This window comes from Myxocyprinus asiaticus, chromosome 26 (genome assembly GCF_019703515.2).
Source record: "Myxocyprinus asiaticus isolate MX2 ecotype Aquarium Trade chromosome 26, UBuf_Myxa_2, whole genome shotgun sequence".
NCBI lineage: Eukaryota > Metazoa > Chordata > Actinopteri > Cypriniformes > Catostomidae > Myxocyprinus > Myxocyprinus asiaticus.
Window position 1 is genome coordinate 10,164,537 of NC_059369.1, and position 17,603 is coordinate 10,182,139.

The 17,603-nt window shown below is 38.5% G+C and overlaps 1 protein-coding gene across 8 annotated transcripts in view; it reads right to left on the bottom strand.

Moving 5' to 3' along the window:
* Positions 1 to 1,338: 1,338 nt before the first annotated feature.
* The window catches only part of LOC127416746 (rho GTPase-activating protein 42-like), a 176,959-nt gene continuing 160,694 nt past the window's right edge, over positions 1,339 to 17,603 (bottom strand). For 3 of the 8 annotated variants that reach the window (XM_051656272.1, XM_051656271.1, XM_051656274.1), the window contains 7 exons: positions 16,963 to 17,122; positions 11,311 to 11,461; positions 9,383 to 9,778; positions 9,082 to 9,241; positions 6,629 to 6,691; positions 6,141 to 6,220; positions 1,339 to 2,372 (listed from right to left, as the gene is read on the bottom strand). In XM_051656272.1, the coding sequence (XP_051512232.1) occupies positions 2,284 to 2,372; positions 6,141 to 6,220; positions 6,629 to 6,691; positions 9,082 to 9,241; positions 9,383 to 9,778; positions 11,311 to 11,461; positions 16,963 to 17,122 (1,099 nt within the window). In that variant the 3' untranslated portion in view covers positions 1,339 to 2,283. Of the gene's footprint in view, positions 2,373 to 6,140; positions 6,221 to 6,628; positions 6,692 to 9,081; positions 9,242 to 9,382; positions 9,800 to 11,292; positions 11,462 to 16,962; positions 17,123 to 17,603 lie in introns of all 8 variants that reach the window. The other 5 variants (XM_051656268.1, XM_051656267.1, XM_051656273.1 and 2 more) reach the window with 2 other exon arrangements.

Sequence of the window (17,603 nt, forward strand, 5' to 3'; positions counted from 1 at the left end):
CCCCCCACACACACACACACATACACACATGTTGGTGCAGCTATCCTTATGAGGACTCTCCATAGACATAATGATTTTTATACTGTACGGACTATAGATTCTGTCCCCTAACCCTAACCCTAACCCTAACAAAAAACTTTCTGCATTTTTACATTTTCAATAAAACATCGTTTAGTATGTTTTTTAAGCAATTTGAATTATGGGGACACTAGAAATGTCCTCAAACCACGTTTATAGCATAATACCCTTGTAATTACCAGTTTGTAACCTAAAAAAAAAGTCCTCGTAAACCACTTAAACCTGCCCACACACACACACACACACACACACACACACACACACACTTAGTAGTCCAACTCCATCCATTCAAGTAACATGTTGATTTATTTGTAAAGACTTGTCGTGAGAGGAGGGAGTGTTTGCATTGGACATGAGGACAGTTGGGACATTCCATGTTGCTAAATGAATTGACCAGTCATAGACACTAAACTGGTGTTATTGAGAGCGAATACTGAGATCAGAATATCATGTGCAGCAAAGTTGGACTTGTTTCTTTAAAATCTGATCAGACTGAATGTTACTTGACATTCTGTAATGGCCTAGCTGCAATATTAAGACCATAGGTACTCTAGGAGAGTAATTTCCAAACTTTCAAAAAGCGCTGCCCTTGTTTCTCTTAATAATTGCCTATTTACGCAGAATAAACATGCAACTTGGCATGAACATTTTGAAAATATTTCACAGACACATTTCAATTATGAATAGTGATTGGTTTAGTGAGAGGAATGGGCCTTGAATGCTTGCATTAATGGAATAGTTCATCCCAAAATGAAAATTCTCTCGTCATTTACTCACCCATCCCAGATTTGTGACTTTTTTTCTTCTGCAGAACACAAATGAAGATTTTTAGAAGAATATTTCAGATCTGTTGATCCATTCAATGCAAATGAATCGTAACCAAAACTTTGAAGCTCAAAAAAGCACATTAATGCAGCATAAAAATAATCCATAGGACTCAAGTAGTAAAATCCATGTCTTCAGAAGCGATATTATAGTGGTAGGTGAGAAACAGATAAAAAGTCATTTTTTTACTATAAATTATCCTCCCTACCCAGTAGGTGGTGATATCCATGAAGAATGCGAATCACCAAAAACACAAGAAAAATGTGAACATGAAAGTGGAGATTTATAGTAAAAAAGGACTTACGAGTATGAAATATTGATCTGTTTCTCACCCACACCTATCATATCGCCTGAGAAGGTATGAATGTAACCACTGGAGTCTCATGGATTACGTTAATGCTGCCTTTATGTGCATTTTGGAGCTTCAAAGTTCTGGTCACCATTCACTTGCATTGTATGGACTTGCAGATCTGAAATTTTCTTCTAAAAAGTTTAATTTGTGAAAGTCATACACATCTGGGATAGCTTGAGGGTAAATGATGAGAGAATTTTAATTTTTGGGTGAACTATACCAGAGATTAATGACAGTTAAAATTAAAAAAAATTCAAACCTGACATTTTTGTAAGTGACTCAACATGCATGCTAATGCACATGAATAAACTGTCAACAGAGATGTCTCCTAGCAAACAAATTGATAAACAATGCTGCAAATCTAGCATATATTCTACACTAGTATGATTATCAAAAGAAAGTGTAATTTACTGTGTTTTGAACACCCGTCTCTAAAAACATTTGCTAAAAAGTATTTATTAAAATATAATCTAGGAATTTGAACTCGCTGATTAATTTTATTTATTATAAGTGAATGTTTATCATTAAACCTTATCTGTATATCTTCTTGGGTGCTAACATGCTTGCGTGATGTCACCCACCTGCATCTCAGTGAAATCCGAGTTGAAGATTTCTGCACGAGTTTCGAAGTTGCCAGACAATAGACTTAAAAACAACATTAAGTGCATTTTAGCACCTGCTGATCTCAGTGTTTTTAAAGTTACATATCACTAGATTTTCAGATTGGCTCCTGTCAGCAGCTCTCCATCATGTCAATTTGAAATATATGTCAGCCTCCAGTGAAAGTTTTGAAACCCATTTGTCTAGAATTACAGCTTGGATTCAGACATTCCGATATTTACATACATCCTTGTGTAATATTGTTTATGTACCATACATGATCTCAAACATTTTTAACAGCATATGATCTATGCATAAAGTCCACATATCCTTCAAAGCTTGATATACAGTATACTTGGATCTCTCTATCGAAAATTGACACTTCCATGGATACCATGAAATGCTTGGCCTCCTCTGGTGGGACGTTGTCAGAGGAAGACCACATAATTTTCAGGAATGAGTCCTGTTTTTCCCTCAAATGTTGCCTGGAGCCAGCCTGGTTCCACCGAGGGATACACTACACACAACAAACACAAGCAAGAATTTAGATGTTTTCGAGCTGTGGAGACATTTTATTAGCAAGCATCTCTATTACTATTGCTCATAATTAAGTTTAGGGATTTAAACGAACCCCAAACTCTAAGTGTTACACTTAACGTAACTCGTTCCACCCCGCTTGTGCTGACATGACTGATACCTCAAATTGTGCTGCTTGTTGAGGAGAGGTGTGCTGTTACTGTGTGCTTTTGTTTTGAAGCAATTGGACTTTCACTTTTCAACTTGTGGACGATAGAATGGGTTAAAAATCCAATAGACTTACACTGAAGGACTCTAACCATATTTAGGTAGCCTACCAGAATATCAAAGAGACTTGGGGATTGGCTCTTTTGCCACCTAGCAAACACTCAGAAAACACTAGCAAAGCCCTAGCAAACAGTCGTGACACTTTCAACCACATAACAACACATTAAAAACATCATATACTTTAGTAACCACATAGAAATGCTCTGGCAACAGTCTAACAACCTAGCATTGTGGTGTCGACTTTTGCACGGGCAAGTATCGCTCACATTTTTTAGTAAAAATGTAAATGAAAATGTAAAAACTAAATTTTATTTAGTTTTAGGCATCAAGCAATTTGTCTGTTCTTACTGCTTTTCTGTGCGACACGACACAATCACAGCCAATCAGAAAATATTTGACACTTAAAGGTCCTGTAAGTGATTTTTTTCATGGAAAGGTATGCAAAAAATGGTCCTACTCCCTGAAAGATATTAATGAAATAAGTGTTGTGAGATATCTCATCGGTCTCTGTGACAGCTCTAGGTTCAGTAAACAGCAAACAAAAATGTGTCCGTGGGCCCAGGACGCTGACGCATTCTGCCTGTCGATAATTTTGTGCGTTCTCACAGTATTTTAGTTGCAGCGAATTATTGAGGCTTAATGCCATTTTTAAGCCATGTTGTTCATAACAGTTGTCAGTTGAGGGTGCTATTTTGCTACTGTTGTGTTTGACAACGGTTGGATGATGGTCTTCTTCTGGGTGTCGGGTCCTAACGGTATCTTTGATGTGTGGGTTTTGGATAGAGGGGGCGTGGCTAATTCAATGGCTCAGTTTGTGAAAATACCAGAACAGCAAAAATCACTTACAGCACATTAATATACAGTTATGCAATGTTGGGATTGGAACCAGTGAGATTTCAATGTGGGCAAGATTACCCAGCGCAATAGAGAGTAACAGTCTGGCAATGGAAGTAAAAATCTCACTCATTTACTCCCAAGACTAATTAATTTTTATCGATTACTTATAGACCTTTAAAGACAGACCTACCGTGAGCAATGAGGTTGTTAATCAATGGCATATACTTCTGAAGAAGCCATCAGAAGTAAATATTGTACTTAACAGTGTAATTCCTGGTGGAAAAACTACACTACCCACAATCCTGAAGAGAGATCCACCAATCAGAGTCACGGAAAACAAACCACAGCAAAAGAGCTCTACAGCGACTGCACACTCCCATGACACAATGTGAATACACTCTCAAACTACTTATATATTTGTATTTATCTGAATGATTTGCAATAAACGTAAAAATGATTTTCTTAATACTTATAATCAATTTTATAATTTGATATTTTTCTGCCGTTTTTAATTCGATTTCATGAATTACATGAATTTTCCCTCATGAAAGACGTTAAGCACACAGTATTGTACAATGAAAAAATGATGGCTCAACAAACATGACGTATGAAAATAAATCACTTCTACTCAGAAACATGTATATTTATATAACATAAATATAACATTTTTAGCTTTAAATTAATTTGTACAACACAAAATATCAATTATAAGGTGAAATAAGAGTGATACATAAAGTAAATGAATAATTGATTAACAAGTTCCTTGAACTTCTTTGGCTTAAAAATCCATAAAATTGTGATTTTAAGAACAACTACTCAAACGAGAACTGATGTTGTGGGTAATAAGTTTGTTTAACTTATTGGGGCATTTAATTAGTTGTTTTAATAATTAATTAGCTCATTTTAGTATTACTGATGTTGTATTACTGTAATTAGGTATTTCATGTAAAGTCACCATTAGGGTGATTAGTGTTCCATTTGGTAAAGTTGGATTCTGTTCAATACATTTAATTTCTCCTTGCGCATGTGAATGTGCGTTGCTAAAATCCAGCTTTATCTGCACGTCTTTGGGGAATCAAGTTTAATGACTGACCATCAGTCATTATTTTCTTTTGAGCCTATTAAAATAAAGGTACTATACGTAAGATTGACAACAAGCGTTTGAAATGGGTACTGCAGTCCAAATTCAAAATATTGGAGAGTTGTCTGCCCCGCCCCAGACTCAAAGCTCATGCGGGTTGCCAGAATGAGGACACGCAAATTAGCCAACTCAGCATCCATTTTAAAGGATTTCTGGGCTTTAAGCTGTCTCCATCTTCCAAAGGCATCTCCAGTATTTATCCTTGTTTTACTACACCTTACATAAATTCTAGCCGGAATGGAAACTTCAAAGTAGAATATACTGGCTGTAGCATTGTTATCGGAGAAGCCAGTATTTCAACTTAGCATGTTTCCTAACTCTCTAATGACATATTATGGTCATTTTATGATTTAGTACAGTAAAAATATTACATATAGCACCTTTAAGTAGAAACAATAGTATAAATGTTAATTACGTGCTATTAGTTGTTAAATCTTCTTCATGTGACATACATTATTAAGTAAATAAAGTTGAATGAACTGATATAATTGTGTATTTCTAACAACGGTTTTCTAGTTATGCTGACATAAAATTAGTTAATTTGAATAATAATCAATAAGTTGAATTTACATAAGTAGTGTGATGCAAAAATGCTACATACAGTATATATTTTTTAGTAAACCTTTTAGTAAAGGTGAGTAAACCTAGTAAACATTGATTTGTTTGGATTTATTTGGCCATACCTTAATTATAATTATCTTCAAAAAACAATAGGAACCTCAGGATAAGGGGCGTACCACTAAACCACATATTCAGGTTTTTTTCATTAATGACGGAACAAGCTGGGTCACTGTGTTCCGATAAATTACCCCATAAAGCTTTCAAAAGGACCTCACAAATGACTCACTCGGTAATGACTCAACTCAACATACTACTGAACTATCCAAGCATCTGTTTAGACTGTACCGCATTAGGCAAATGAGATAGAAAAATAAGAGTTTTTAAATAGTTTTGTTTTATAAGTGAAACTCTAAAATGTCAACACTGTGACAGAGCTGTTTCGGTAAGAGGAGGTTTATGTTGTGGTAAGTGTTTGCAGAGCTTTACAGAGGGGAAGAGGCTGCCTTCATGAGGTTACTGTGACCTGTTTGAATGCCCTTGTGCCCAGCCAAGTTTGTTCCTTGTGGAAAATTCAACAGGCTATAAAATCCCAAGCCTGACATGTACGGAGAATAACAGCAGATGGTTGTTCCACAGAACACAGACTGGAATGCATTACTTTCTAACAATATTGATGCCTTGGCATGCACAAAAGTGCATCAATAAACTGGTAATTCACTCAACGTTATAGGAAGATCTAAACACAAGTTGAAATGATAAACCAAAAGAATGTAAATATTTAGTTATTTTAACAGTAGTTTTTGAATCTTTCTCTTCCATTAAAATGTGTATATTGTGATATATATTGTTACTTATGTTTATGGCAATTATAGTTCTTTCAAAAGTCAGTACAACTCCAGAACTGAACTTCGGCTCTTCATCATTGGATGGATGCTGACTCACCGTTGGAGAAGTGAGCCCCCTGGGGGAAACTCAGCTCATTGCTGTGTTCTGCTTCACAGGAATATATGGCTTTAGCTTCTCTGTGGATGGAAATCAGAAATTATGACATTCAGGCTGTGTTTTCATAAAGTCTACATCCTTAAGAAAAAACTTTTAATGTTGGCATGAAACATCATTTAAATGCCTGAAGTTTGATAGATAGATCTATGGGATTATTGGGATTGTGTTCATTGTCAGCTATGCAAAATGGTTATTCTGATCAGTTAGCAAAGACAATCAGGCTTAAGGTCTGTGCTACATTTGGTGGATGCAATTTAAAAGATCTAGGAGTTTCAAAATGTTAGTCTCAGGTTAGGAATAATAATAAAAAAAAACGAACCTAAATTTGTCCAAATTCAAATCCAATTTGCCATGCCAACATATTTTTTTGCTTTTGTTTTGTTATAGACATGTATGCAATCACATATAATTTGCATGCAGTACTTTACCTTCCTATGGGATTGGCTTTTAAAGAAGATGGGTTTTCAAAAAGCAACGCTCTGGATGCCACCCTGAAAGATACAAGCATGCCTTAAATTACTGCAAAAAAGTCCATGATTTGAAGTCAAAAGAATTAGACTAGCTTGACATTTTTTACCAGGTCTTCATTATTTGTTTTTGCTACTTTTCAAATGCTTTTTTGTAGACCTATAGATATTTTTGTTTTACCCTTGTCCCAGACCCAGACTTTCAATCTTAAACTATGAAAATCCATCATAAAATATGAATTATTACATGTTTAGAACTATCTAAACTAAAGAATAAATGTCAACAAATGTAATATTTATTAGGTGAAAAACCGTCCTGGTTACTTTCGTAACCTCCGTTCCCTGATGGAGGGAACGAGATGTTGTGTCGATGTAGTGACACTAGGGGTCACCTTTGGGAGCCCCGAGCACCTCTGATCTTTGAAAAAAGGCCAATTGGAATTGGCGAGTGGAATTTGCATGCCACTCCCCCAGACATACGGACATAAAAGGAGCTGGCTCGCAACCACTCATTCAGGTTTTGTGCTGAGGAGCCGAGACAAGGTCCCGGCCATTTCAGCGGGTAGTTCAGTGTTGTGGCAAGAGGGACACAATGTCTAGTTCCCTCCATCAGGGAACGGAGGTTACGAAAGTAACCAGGACGTTCCCTATCTGTCACTCACTCGATGTTGTGTTGATGCAGTGACACTAGGGGTCCCTATACAAAACGCCACAACGACTGAACTGTGTTACGTGGACTGGCAGTGCGAGACGGGCAGACCGCTGTGTGCCTCGTAGCCAGCGCACCAGGCGTCACGTAACCTCCTACGAGCGTCGAACGGTCCCCTGTACTTCAGGGATAAGTCGACTGCCCAAAAAATGGGGACAGGCTAGCCCAGCCGTGGCCTCTTCTCCTATTTTTCTCCCCAAAAAGAGTGGAAATCCTTTACCGACTGGGGGCCATAAGTGTCCGCGTCGGGGGGGGTGTCACTCCCAAGGGGAAGATACCGCAGAGACCACACACTGCCCGGGGGGGGGGATTTGAGTGGAAATACGTCACATGGTCTTATCGAGTATGTCCCGGAACTTCCCTGTCCACTTAAGTTGAACAGGTCCACCTACGCTTGACCGAATCGACTCCAGATCAGCTGGACCACCTGAGGGTGGAATCTCCACTCTCCCCCAAGTGTGACCTGCCACGACAGAACGTCCGCTGTGCTGTTGAGGTTGCCCGGGATGTGAGTGGCTCGCAACAACTTGAGTCGTTGTTGACTCCAGAGGAGGAGACGGCAGGCGAGTTGCGACATGCGACGAGAACGCACAGCTTCTTGGCGGTTTATGTACGCTACCGTTGCCATGTTGTCCGTCCGGACCAACACGTGCTTGCCCTGGATCAACGGCAAAAGCCTCCGCAGGGCGAGCAATACTGCTAGCAACTCGAGGCAGTTGATGTGCCAACACAGTCGTGGGCCAGTCCAAGGACCGGCGACTGCATGGGCATTGTACACGCCGCCCCAGCCACGCTTGGAGGCATCCATCATAACCACGATGCGCCTGGAGACCTGCTCTAGGGGAACCCCTGCCTGTAGAAACGTCAGGTCGGTCCAAGGGCTGAACAGACTGCGGTAGACCGGCGTGACGAGTACTCGGTGTGCGCCGTGGCCCAGTGCCATGTCGGGACACGAGTCTGAAGCCAGTGCTGAAGCACTCTCATATGCATCAAACCGAGCAGCGTGACCACCGCTGAGGATGCCATATGCCCCAGAAGCCTCTGAAATAATTTCAGTGGGACCGACGTTTTCTGCCTGAACGCTCTCAGACAGAGAGTGATTTTTGGAGTTTGAAAGTTTTTGACCCCATTGACTTACATTGTATGGACCCCCAAAACTTTTTAATTCACAAATATGTACTTTGTACTTTTAATTTGAACAATATGTCTGAAAACTTGTGTTTGAAAATAATGATTAAGGTGTAAAGAAAATAAGTTATTTCTTTTTACTTGATGGTTACAACTTGACTTTTTTTTTTTATTAAATCAAAACTTCTTTAAAAAAAAGAATAATCATAATAATAATAAAAATACAGTATGAAACCAAAATGCGTACGTTTCAAATTAAACTTGTGTTTAAACTGGATTTTAAAATATTTATTTCAGTATTTTGAACATCCTTATTTGTCAATGACTCATAAACATCCAGCTTTATGAGATAATTAATAAAACACCTAATACCATGTCTACAATTCAAGCGTGTGATAAATCAAATCACTCACAGAATAAAAACGCTGTAAGCCAAGACACAAACCTCAGTACAAAACTTTCTTCTCATCCAAAAATGAGTGCTAGAAATAAACATCAAGGCAGAGATAGAATGTAAGGTTTAGCATCAGGTCATATACCTGCAGTGAGTTAAATACTGATGTACAGTTTCACTTACACTGATCCTGGTCTCTGATAGCCATTACTGGAGTTGTTGTTGTCAAGCTTTCGACGTAGGACTGTTTTAGATGGCAGATCGTGGTAGTCAGTGGACCTAGCGACATCTTTTTGCTCCAAACACACCAGACTCTGTACAGACCCCACACAGCTCTTTCGACCTCAAAACAGGACAGCACAAAATTACTGTGCTGGTCTACATCAGTATACTCTACAGCAATCCACTGCATTAAATATTGATGCCAAAAAACAGTCATCTCCTGAATATGTTGTGCTAGACAGCAGATATATTTGTTTCCTACCTTCTAAGATAGGTAAGGATCTGAGTGACGGGGCACTTGAGCAGTTCATCTGTGTCGATCTGAGTCTTGTTCCTGTGTGAGGAGCTTTGGTAGGTGCTGCTGAAAATCTGGCAGCGGCCGTGACTGAGCTCACACTACAGCTGTCCACCCAGTCTCCATCCACACAGCCTGTGTCCTCTCTGGAGCTGGACTCTGGACTGCTGGTGCACGTGGGGCACTGCGGCTCGCTGGAGGACAGGGAGGAAGGGCTCTGCCGCAGGCCGGGGAAGGGGGGCTTGTCTTTGGGCTGTGGAGAGGAGCAGGTCTTGGAGGAGCTGTTCTGTTCTGAGGAGTGTGAGGACAGGGAGTCCATGCTGCCCATGGGAGTGCTGCCTGAACTGCTGCTGAATGTGTCACCTGCAGCCACAATCAAGACATCTGCAGTGATGACATGCAGCTTATGAATATTACACGATAGTAATTAACCAACCAGTCTAAACTGATAAACTGACCAAATTAGAATTTTTAAACAGCAACTGGGTGAATCTCACAAATAAATGTCACAATATTTTATTAAATGCTTGATATCTATTTCATATAAATATTTTATAAATAAAAAATAGCACAAAGAAGAAGAAGAAAAAAAAAAGATTATTAAGATTGCATTGTGCCTTTTCATGACATTAAGTGCACATTACATATTTGTAATACCCATTATTGTTAATTAGGATTTTAATGAGATTCTCAATACTGCAGATATTTTTTATTTAAATTGGACTAAATTCAAGGACATACAACAAATACTACTATGATGAATAAATACTTTACATATACACATACAAATTTCAATAAGTGAGAATTGGGGTGGGGGTGTGGCATTGTGTTTAATTACTTAATTCTCATTGAAATAATGTCATAATTAAAAAATAATTTTGATTTGTCCTTTTCTTTAAAAAAAAAGCAAAAATCGAGGTTACAGATGGATGTGAATGGGGCTGATTTTTGAAGGTTTTAAAGGCAGAAATGTGAAGATGTTAATTTTATAAAAGCACTTACATTAATTCCTCTGATAAAACTCATGTATTATTTGAGCTGTAAAGGGGCAAGTCAAAATACATTTTTGTGGTTATTAACATTATGCCACAAATGCTGTCGATTGAGATTAACTTGTATTGAACCCAGAATATTCCTTTAAGGGCCCTAATAATTTACACTTCTTTCTTTCTTTTTTTAGGGGTAAAATGTGACCCGGACATTCGTGAGATTCAAAGACTGCAGTTTAAGCTGGAAACTTTACCTTGTCTTTACAATAATTATTAAAACTAGATTTTTTACATTTCCTAAGAAAATGTGAGTGGTGTTTGTCCATGCAAAACTTGCTGGCGCCACAATGCTGGGGTGTTGTGGGTGGTTGCCAGAGCATTGCTATGTGGTTACTAAAGTGTTCTGAATAGTTTTTAGCATGTTGCTATATGGTTGCTAGGTTATTCTGGATGGTTGCTTACTAGCTCAAGTCAAAAGCCCACCTCTAAGTCTCTATCATATTGTGATCCCTAGATATGGCTTTTTCGCTCATTTATTGCAAGTCTATGCGAGTTTTTACCTGTTAAATCAACCACCAGGTGAAAATCATAAGTCTGATCATTTACTAAAGTAATAGTACACCTCTCCTCAACAAGCCACATGATTTGAAGTAGGACAGTGTGGGATGAGTAATACACCAAATCTTCTGATTAGGCGTTTGTTCAAATCCTTCCACCAAAACCTTGGAAAACACCACTAATTAGGTTTTAATTGTGTTAAATACATTTACTGGTGTTAAACATATTTAATGAATCTCATATGTTCATGTGTTAACCATGGTCACTATAATTAAAACACAGCACATGAAGGATGTACTATCAACAGTAAATGTGAAACGTGATGATTACTGGTAGTGTGAGACTCACTGTCCGCGTCCGCCAGGCATAGTGAAGGCGTGTATAGACTCTTTGGTTTGCGTGGTCCAGATGACAGGCAGATAGCTCTGCTCCTGCGGGACCCGAGCCGAGACTGAGGTTGCGGCAGGGGAACATTAGGGTCCGGAGCCTGATGAAATATCTGTGAAATAAACATCAACTCATAAGAGGAAAACCTATGGGATAGGGTAACCTATTCTACATATTTGAAGTGGGATGTACAGTGGCACCAAAACGTTTCTGGACACACACAACACTCAAACATTGTGCCTAACATTTCCTTTTGTGTTCCACAGAAGAAAGAAGGTAATACAGGTTTTAAACAACATGAGGGTGAGTAAAGGCCTGTTCACACCAAATGCGTGACGATTTTGCAAGACGAACCTCTGACCAGTGTTGCCAGATTTTCCAAGAGAAAGAAGCAACTTAAAATAAGCGACCTGGGGTGGGGTATAACACCAGGGCTAGTTGTCACAATTTTTATTCCGATGGCTATTTAGGAAAATACTATTTACTTTAAATTACTAAACACAATCCAGCAAAATAAAAAATGCATGACATTTATGAAGGAAAAGAAATAATGAAACAACAAAATATCAAACAATTTTGGCAATCTAATATTTTAATAAATAAAATGCATAATTATTCATGATACTAAATATTTATTATTGCATATTATTTATGACATTGCTGTTCTGAGCAAAGTTGCATAAATCGATGCTAGTGTGGTTCTATTGTGCTAACACAACTGATATTTTAAAAAAAAGAAAAGAAAAATGACTTGATAATTCCACAATTGCTATCACATTATCTATTTAATTAAGACATGATTTGTATTATACATATATAGATAAATAATACTGGCATATGTGGCAAATGTATCTAAGCGAACAGTAACACAACATAAATTGTATGGATCATTTTAATTACAGGTACAGGTACAGGTATTTTTTCATGTAGCACTATCATGTTGTCATTGTGGGTTGTCTTGTGATAGTTTCACTCACTGATCCAGTTTATGGTCACTGATTATGTTATGGATGTCTCATAGTCTTAATCATTGATCAGCATTAGGTAGCCCATTTGGACTAAATGTCATGTTATGCGGGCAGATTATATTTTGTTAAACCTTGTTTAATAACGGATATTGGGATAAAACAAAAGTGAGCACACACTCACTGCTCTTACAGGGTTCCCAATGTCATGGAAAACCTGAAAATAAATCAAAAAATCTTTAATGAACATATATATATATATATATATATATATATATATATATATATATATATATATATATATATATATATATATATAAAGCAATATCACATGAGCAAGAGTGTGATATGGCCCTACATCAGCACTGCTGTGATTCAGCCGTAGGTAATCATAGCAGTGCTGATTTAGGGCCATATAGCATGATTGCGAGTGTGATATTGCTATATACAACAGTTCAATGAACAAGTACATTAAAAAACAAAATAGGAAAAACTGAGTACGGTCACAAAAAACGCATTTGTGCATGGAACTACATTCTTATGTGATGGATCAGAATCTGACGTTACTAGTTCAAACCAAATGATGTGCCCAAGTATTCGTTAGTAATTCAGAAATTTCACTTTAGAAATAAAATCACGGCTTGGGCTGTTTCTAACAAGTTATTGGAGAAACAAGGATGTGTGTGTGTGTGTGTGAGAGAGAGAGAGAGAGAGAGAGAGAGAGAGAGAGAGAGAGAGAGAGAGAGAGAGAGAGAGAGAGAGATGGAGCATGTGTGATCACCTGTTGATGATGCTATAGTGTGTTAGTCAGCTTTCTGAAGTTAATGTCATTTTGGTGAAATGCATCCTATTTCCTCAGTGGAAAAATAGCCATTCAAGCGGGGTATTCCTCCCTATTTCACGGTAGTCGGTGCGCAAGTGTCTCTCCAATGTGGAAAGTCTGGTAAAAGGTAAGCGCCTTGAGTTCTGTAATCAATCAGTCTGTTGTGTCTCTCAGCTATGATGAGCCTTAATGCTGAAGTTGTTATTTTAAAGCCGTTTAAAGCTATTTCCTAGCTTTAGTAGTGTAGTAGTAATACGAGCGATCACGGAGTGCTGTTGAATATAAACACTGAGTGACGCTGACTCACTTCACGTCATCAACTAGCTCATATTACACACAAAAATGTTCCTTGCCTCCACCTGCTGACTAAAATATGTAATGCCACAAAATTAAATGTAAAGAGACAGATGGCTCTTAACACATCTGCACTGCTCTTACACTTTAGTTTAGAATGGCATGAACACAAGTGTAGTGATACACACAGTGAAGCGTCCGAGTGCTGATGGTGTGAGACCATCAGTATTCATGGAACGTCTCTCGTCCAATCAGATTCAAGGACTGGAACTATCTGTTGTGTGTGTATATACATGTATATATATATATATATATATATATATATATATATATATATATATATATACACACACCGATCAGCCACAACATTAAAACCACCTGCCTAATATCATGTAGGTTCCCCTCGTGCCATGAAAACAGCTCTGACACATCGACAGGCATGGACTCCACAAGACCTCTGAAGGTGTCCTGTAGCATCTGGCATCAAGACGGTAGCAGCAGATCCTTTAAGTCCTGTAAATTTCGAGGTGGTGCCTCCATGGATAAGACTTGTTAGTCCAGCACATCCCATAGATGCTCAATCGGATTGAGATCTGGGGAATTTGGAGGCCAAGTCAACACCTTGAACTATTTGTCATGTTCCTCAAACCATTCCTGAACAATTTTTGCAGTGTGGCAGCTGAAAGAGGCCACTGCCATCAGGGAATACCGTTGCCATGAAGGGGTGTACGTGGTCTGTACCAATCTTTAGGTAGGTGGTATGTGTCAAAGTAACATCCATATGAATGCCAGGACCCAAGGTATCCCAGCAGAACATTGCCCAGAGCATCACTCTGTCTTCGCTGGCCTGCCTTCTTCCCGTGGTACATCCTGCCGCCATCTCTTCCCCAGGTAAACGATGCACACGCACCCGGCCGTCCACATAATCTAAAAGAAAACATGATTCATCAGACCAGGTCACCTTCTTCCATTGCTCCATGGTCCAGTTCTGACACTCACGTGCCCATTGTAGGCGCTTTCAGTGGTGGACAGGGGTCAGCATGGGCACTCTGACCGGTCTGCGGCTACCCAGCCCCGCACCGTGTGTTCTGACACCTTTCTATCATGGCCAGCCTTAAGTTTTTCTGCAATTTATGCTACAGTAGCTCTTCTGTGGGATCGGACCAGACAGGCTACCCTTCGCTCCCCACATGCATCAGTGAGCCTTTGGTGCCCATGACCCTGTCGCCAGTTCAACGGTTGTCCTTCCTTGGACCACTTTTGGCAGGTACTAACCACTGCATACTGGGAACACCCCACAAGACCTGACATTTTGGAGATGCTCTGACCCAGTCATCTAGCCATCAAAATTTGACACTTGTCAAAGTTGCGCAGATCCTTATGCTTACCCATTTTTCCCTGCTTCCAACACATGAAATTCAAGAACTGACTGTTCGCTTGCTGCCTAATCAAATCAAAATCAAATCCCTTTATTGTCACTCAACCATATACACAAGTGCAACAGTGGGTGAAAGTCTTGGGTGCAGTTCCTATTAACATTACAATACAATACAATAGCAGTATGACAATTACAATAAACATCTGATTTACACATAACACAATTTACACATCTTGTTACACAACACAATATACAATATACAACTAATAATATACAATATACAGTATACACAAAATAAGAAGACTGTATACATTAAAAATAATAATAATAACAATATTATACTGCAGCTTCGGCCATGAGAGCTCTCTCCGCGAGGGCGGTGTTATTTCCCTTGAAACGAGCATAAAATGTATTAAGCTCATTCTGAAGAGAGGCAGCAGTGTTCACGGCGGAGTTTTTATTCTCTTTGAAGTCTGTGATGATATTAATTCCCTGCCACATGCTTCTAGAGTCGGTGGTGTTGAACTGTCCTTCAATCTTGTCCCTGTACTGGCGTTTGGCTGCTCTGATAGTTTTGTGGAGGGCATAATTAAATGCGGAGGGCGTTCCCGGAATTAAAAGCGGAAGTCCGCACATTAAGTAAATAGCCGCATGAATATCGCTATTAATCCATGGTTTCTGGTTAGGGTAGATCCGTATTGTTTTGGTCGGCACTACATCATCTATGCACTTCCTGATGAAACACGTTACGGTATCAGCATAGACCTCGATGTCGTCATCAGAGGCGGACCGGAACCACGTGATCAAAACAGTCCTGTAGCGTAGAATCTGCTTGGACCGAACAGCACTGGATCGTTCTGAGGGCGGGTGCTTCCTGGTTTAGTTTCTGCCTGTAAGCGGTCAGAAGGAGAACGGAAGAGTAGTCCAATTTGTAATATGGTGGGTGGGGGAGGGATCTGTAGCCATCCAGGAAGGGAGAGTAGCAATGGTCCAAAACCCAGTCCCCTCATGTGCTGAAACTGATATGTTGGTAGTATTTCGGTGCTACTGACTTGAAGTTGGCTTTGTTAAAGTCCCTGGTCACAATGAACACAGCCTCAGGGTGCGCGGTTTCCTGACTCCCATACAGTTCCTTAAGTGCTCGGTCTGTATCGGCTTGTGGTGGGATGTACACAGCTGTGATAATGACTGCATAACACATTTGGCTGCAGGTTTCCAGTGACATGTCCAGCTGGGGGTGCCAAAAGCGAGTAAAATGGTGTCGTATTCAGAAGTGGTTTTAAGGTGAGTTTTGGATGGATGTTTGTAAAATATACCTCCCTAACCTAAAACTTTTGCCTGAACCTAACCAATAGTGTTTTAAAATATAAATGAGACATTTAAAAAAGGCATCCTTACCTAATCAATGCCTAAATCTAACCAGTAGTGTTTTAAAATTCAGAAGCAAAATGAAAAAGCAAATTTTCTGAAGCATCCACATCATTTCGTGCTGCTTTTATGATTCTGTAATGTCACGTGTCAGTTTGAGTTTACAGCTGGACTTGAACTGCAGTTCTCTGACTCTAAGTCCAACATCCTATCAGGTGAGCTACCACACAAGCTATTCATGTTGGAATAAGTGTATATATGTAGGTGGGTCTGTAATACAAGCATTAAAGTGTATCATTTTTCAAAAGATGTGTTAGAGTAAAAGTGTGTCAATATCATAAAATAGCAGGTTCTGAGTACTAGAGAGAAAAATAAGTATTTATAAAGTCATAAACAGCCATTAAAGTCATGATTTGAGTGAAAATGAATAAAACACACAGTTGTTGCAGCACCTCTAGTGTTCATTTCCCCTGGAAACTGCAGGAAATTGTACCTGGAGACACATATAACAAGTTTTGCAAAAAAGTATATAGAGTCACGTTTTCACTATGAGACCAGGTTGGACCTGAACAATTGCACCAGAAAAACTGACTTGGTGTGATCAGGCCTTAAATGATGACAGAATTTTCATTTTTGAGCAAACTATCCCTTTTCGAGGCCACTGTAGATGCTGGAAGTGTTTTCTCAGCTAATGTTCCCCTGCTAAAATGAGTCATAAGCTGATTGCTTAATTTTTGTTTCTTTCTGTGAGGAGTAAGTCTTGAATTATCTTCAATCATACTTGCCTTTTCAAAATTTTCAATGAGAATTTCGACCACAATATTTTGGAATTTTATGTTCATCATGGCGGCAACAGTTTCCTCTTGTGAGCGCATCAGTGTGGGACCAAAGATCACGCCCAGATTAGACACAGTCATCATGTTACTGTCACAGTGAGTCGACACACTGCAGAAACAAAATACAGTATATACACACACTCTTAAGAATAAAGGTATAATATACAGTATACATATATAAACATATAAACACACACACACACACACACATACATATATATGTATATATATATATATATATATATATATATATATATATATATATATATATATATATATATATATATATATACTATAGTTAACAGTGAAAATAAATGTAAAATGTATTGTATAATGGCAAGTTTATTTCTTAGGTCCAGGAATTTATTTATTTACTTTTTTTATTTTTATTTTTTTTATAGTTTTAAACACTTTTTGTCTTCACTAGTTCATTTTAAAGGGTCCTGTGGTGTAACAACAATTTTTTTTTCTTTAAAAATAAAAAAAGGGTACAAATATTCCATGTGATCCCTCAATTAATATGACATCATGAAAGCTGCATAATAATTATAAAATAATGAGTAAAATGCATTTTAAAATAGTTTTAGATG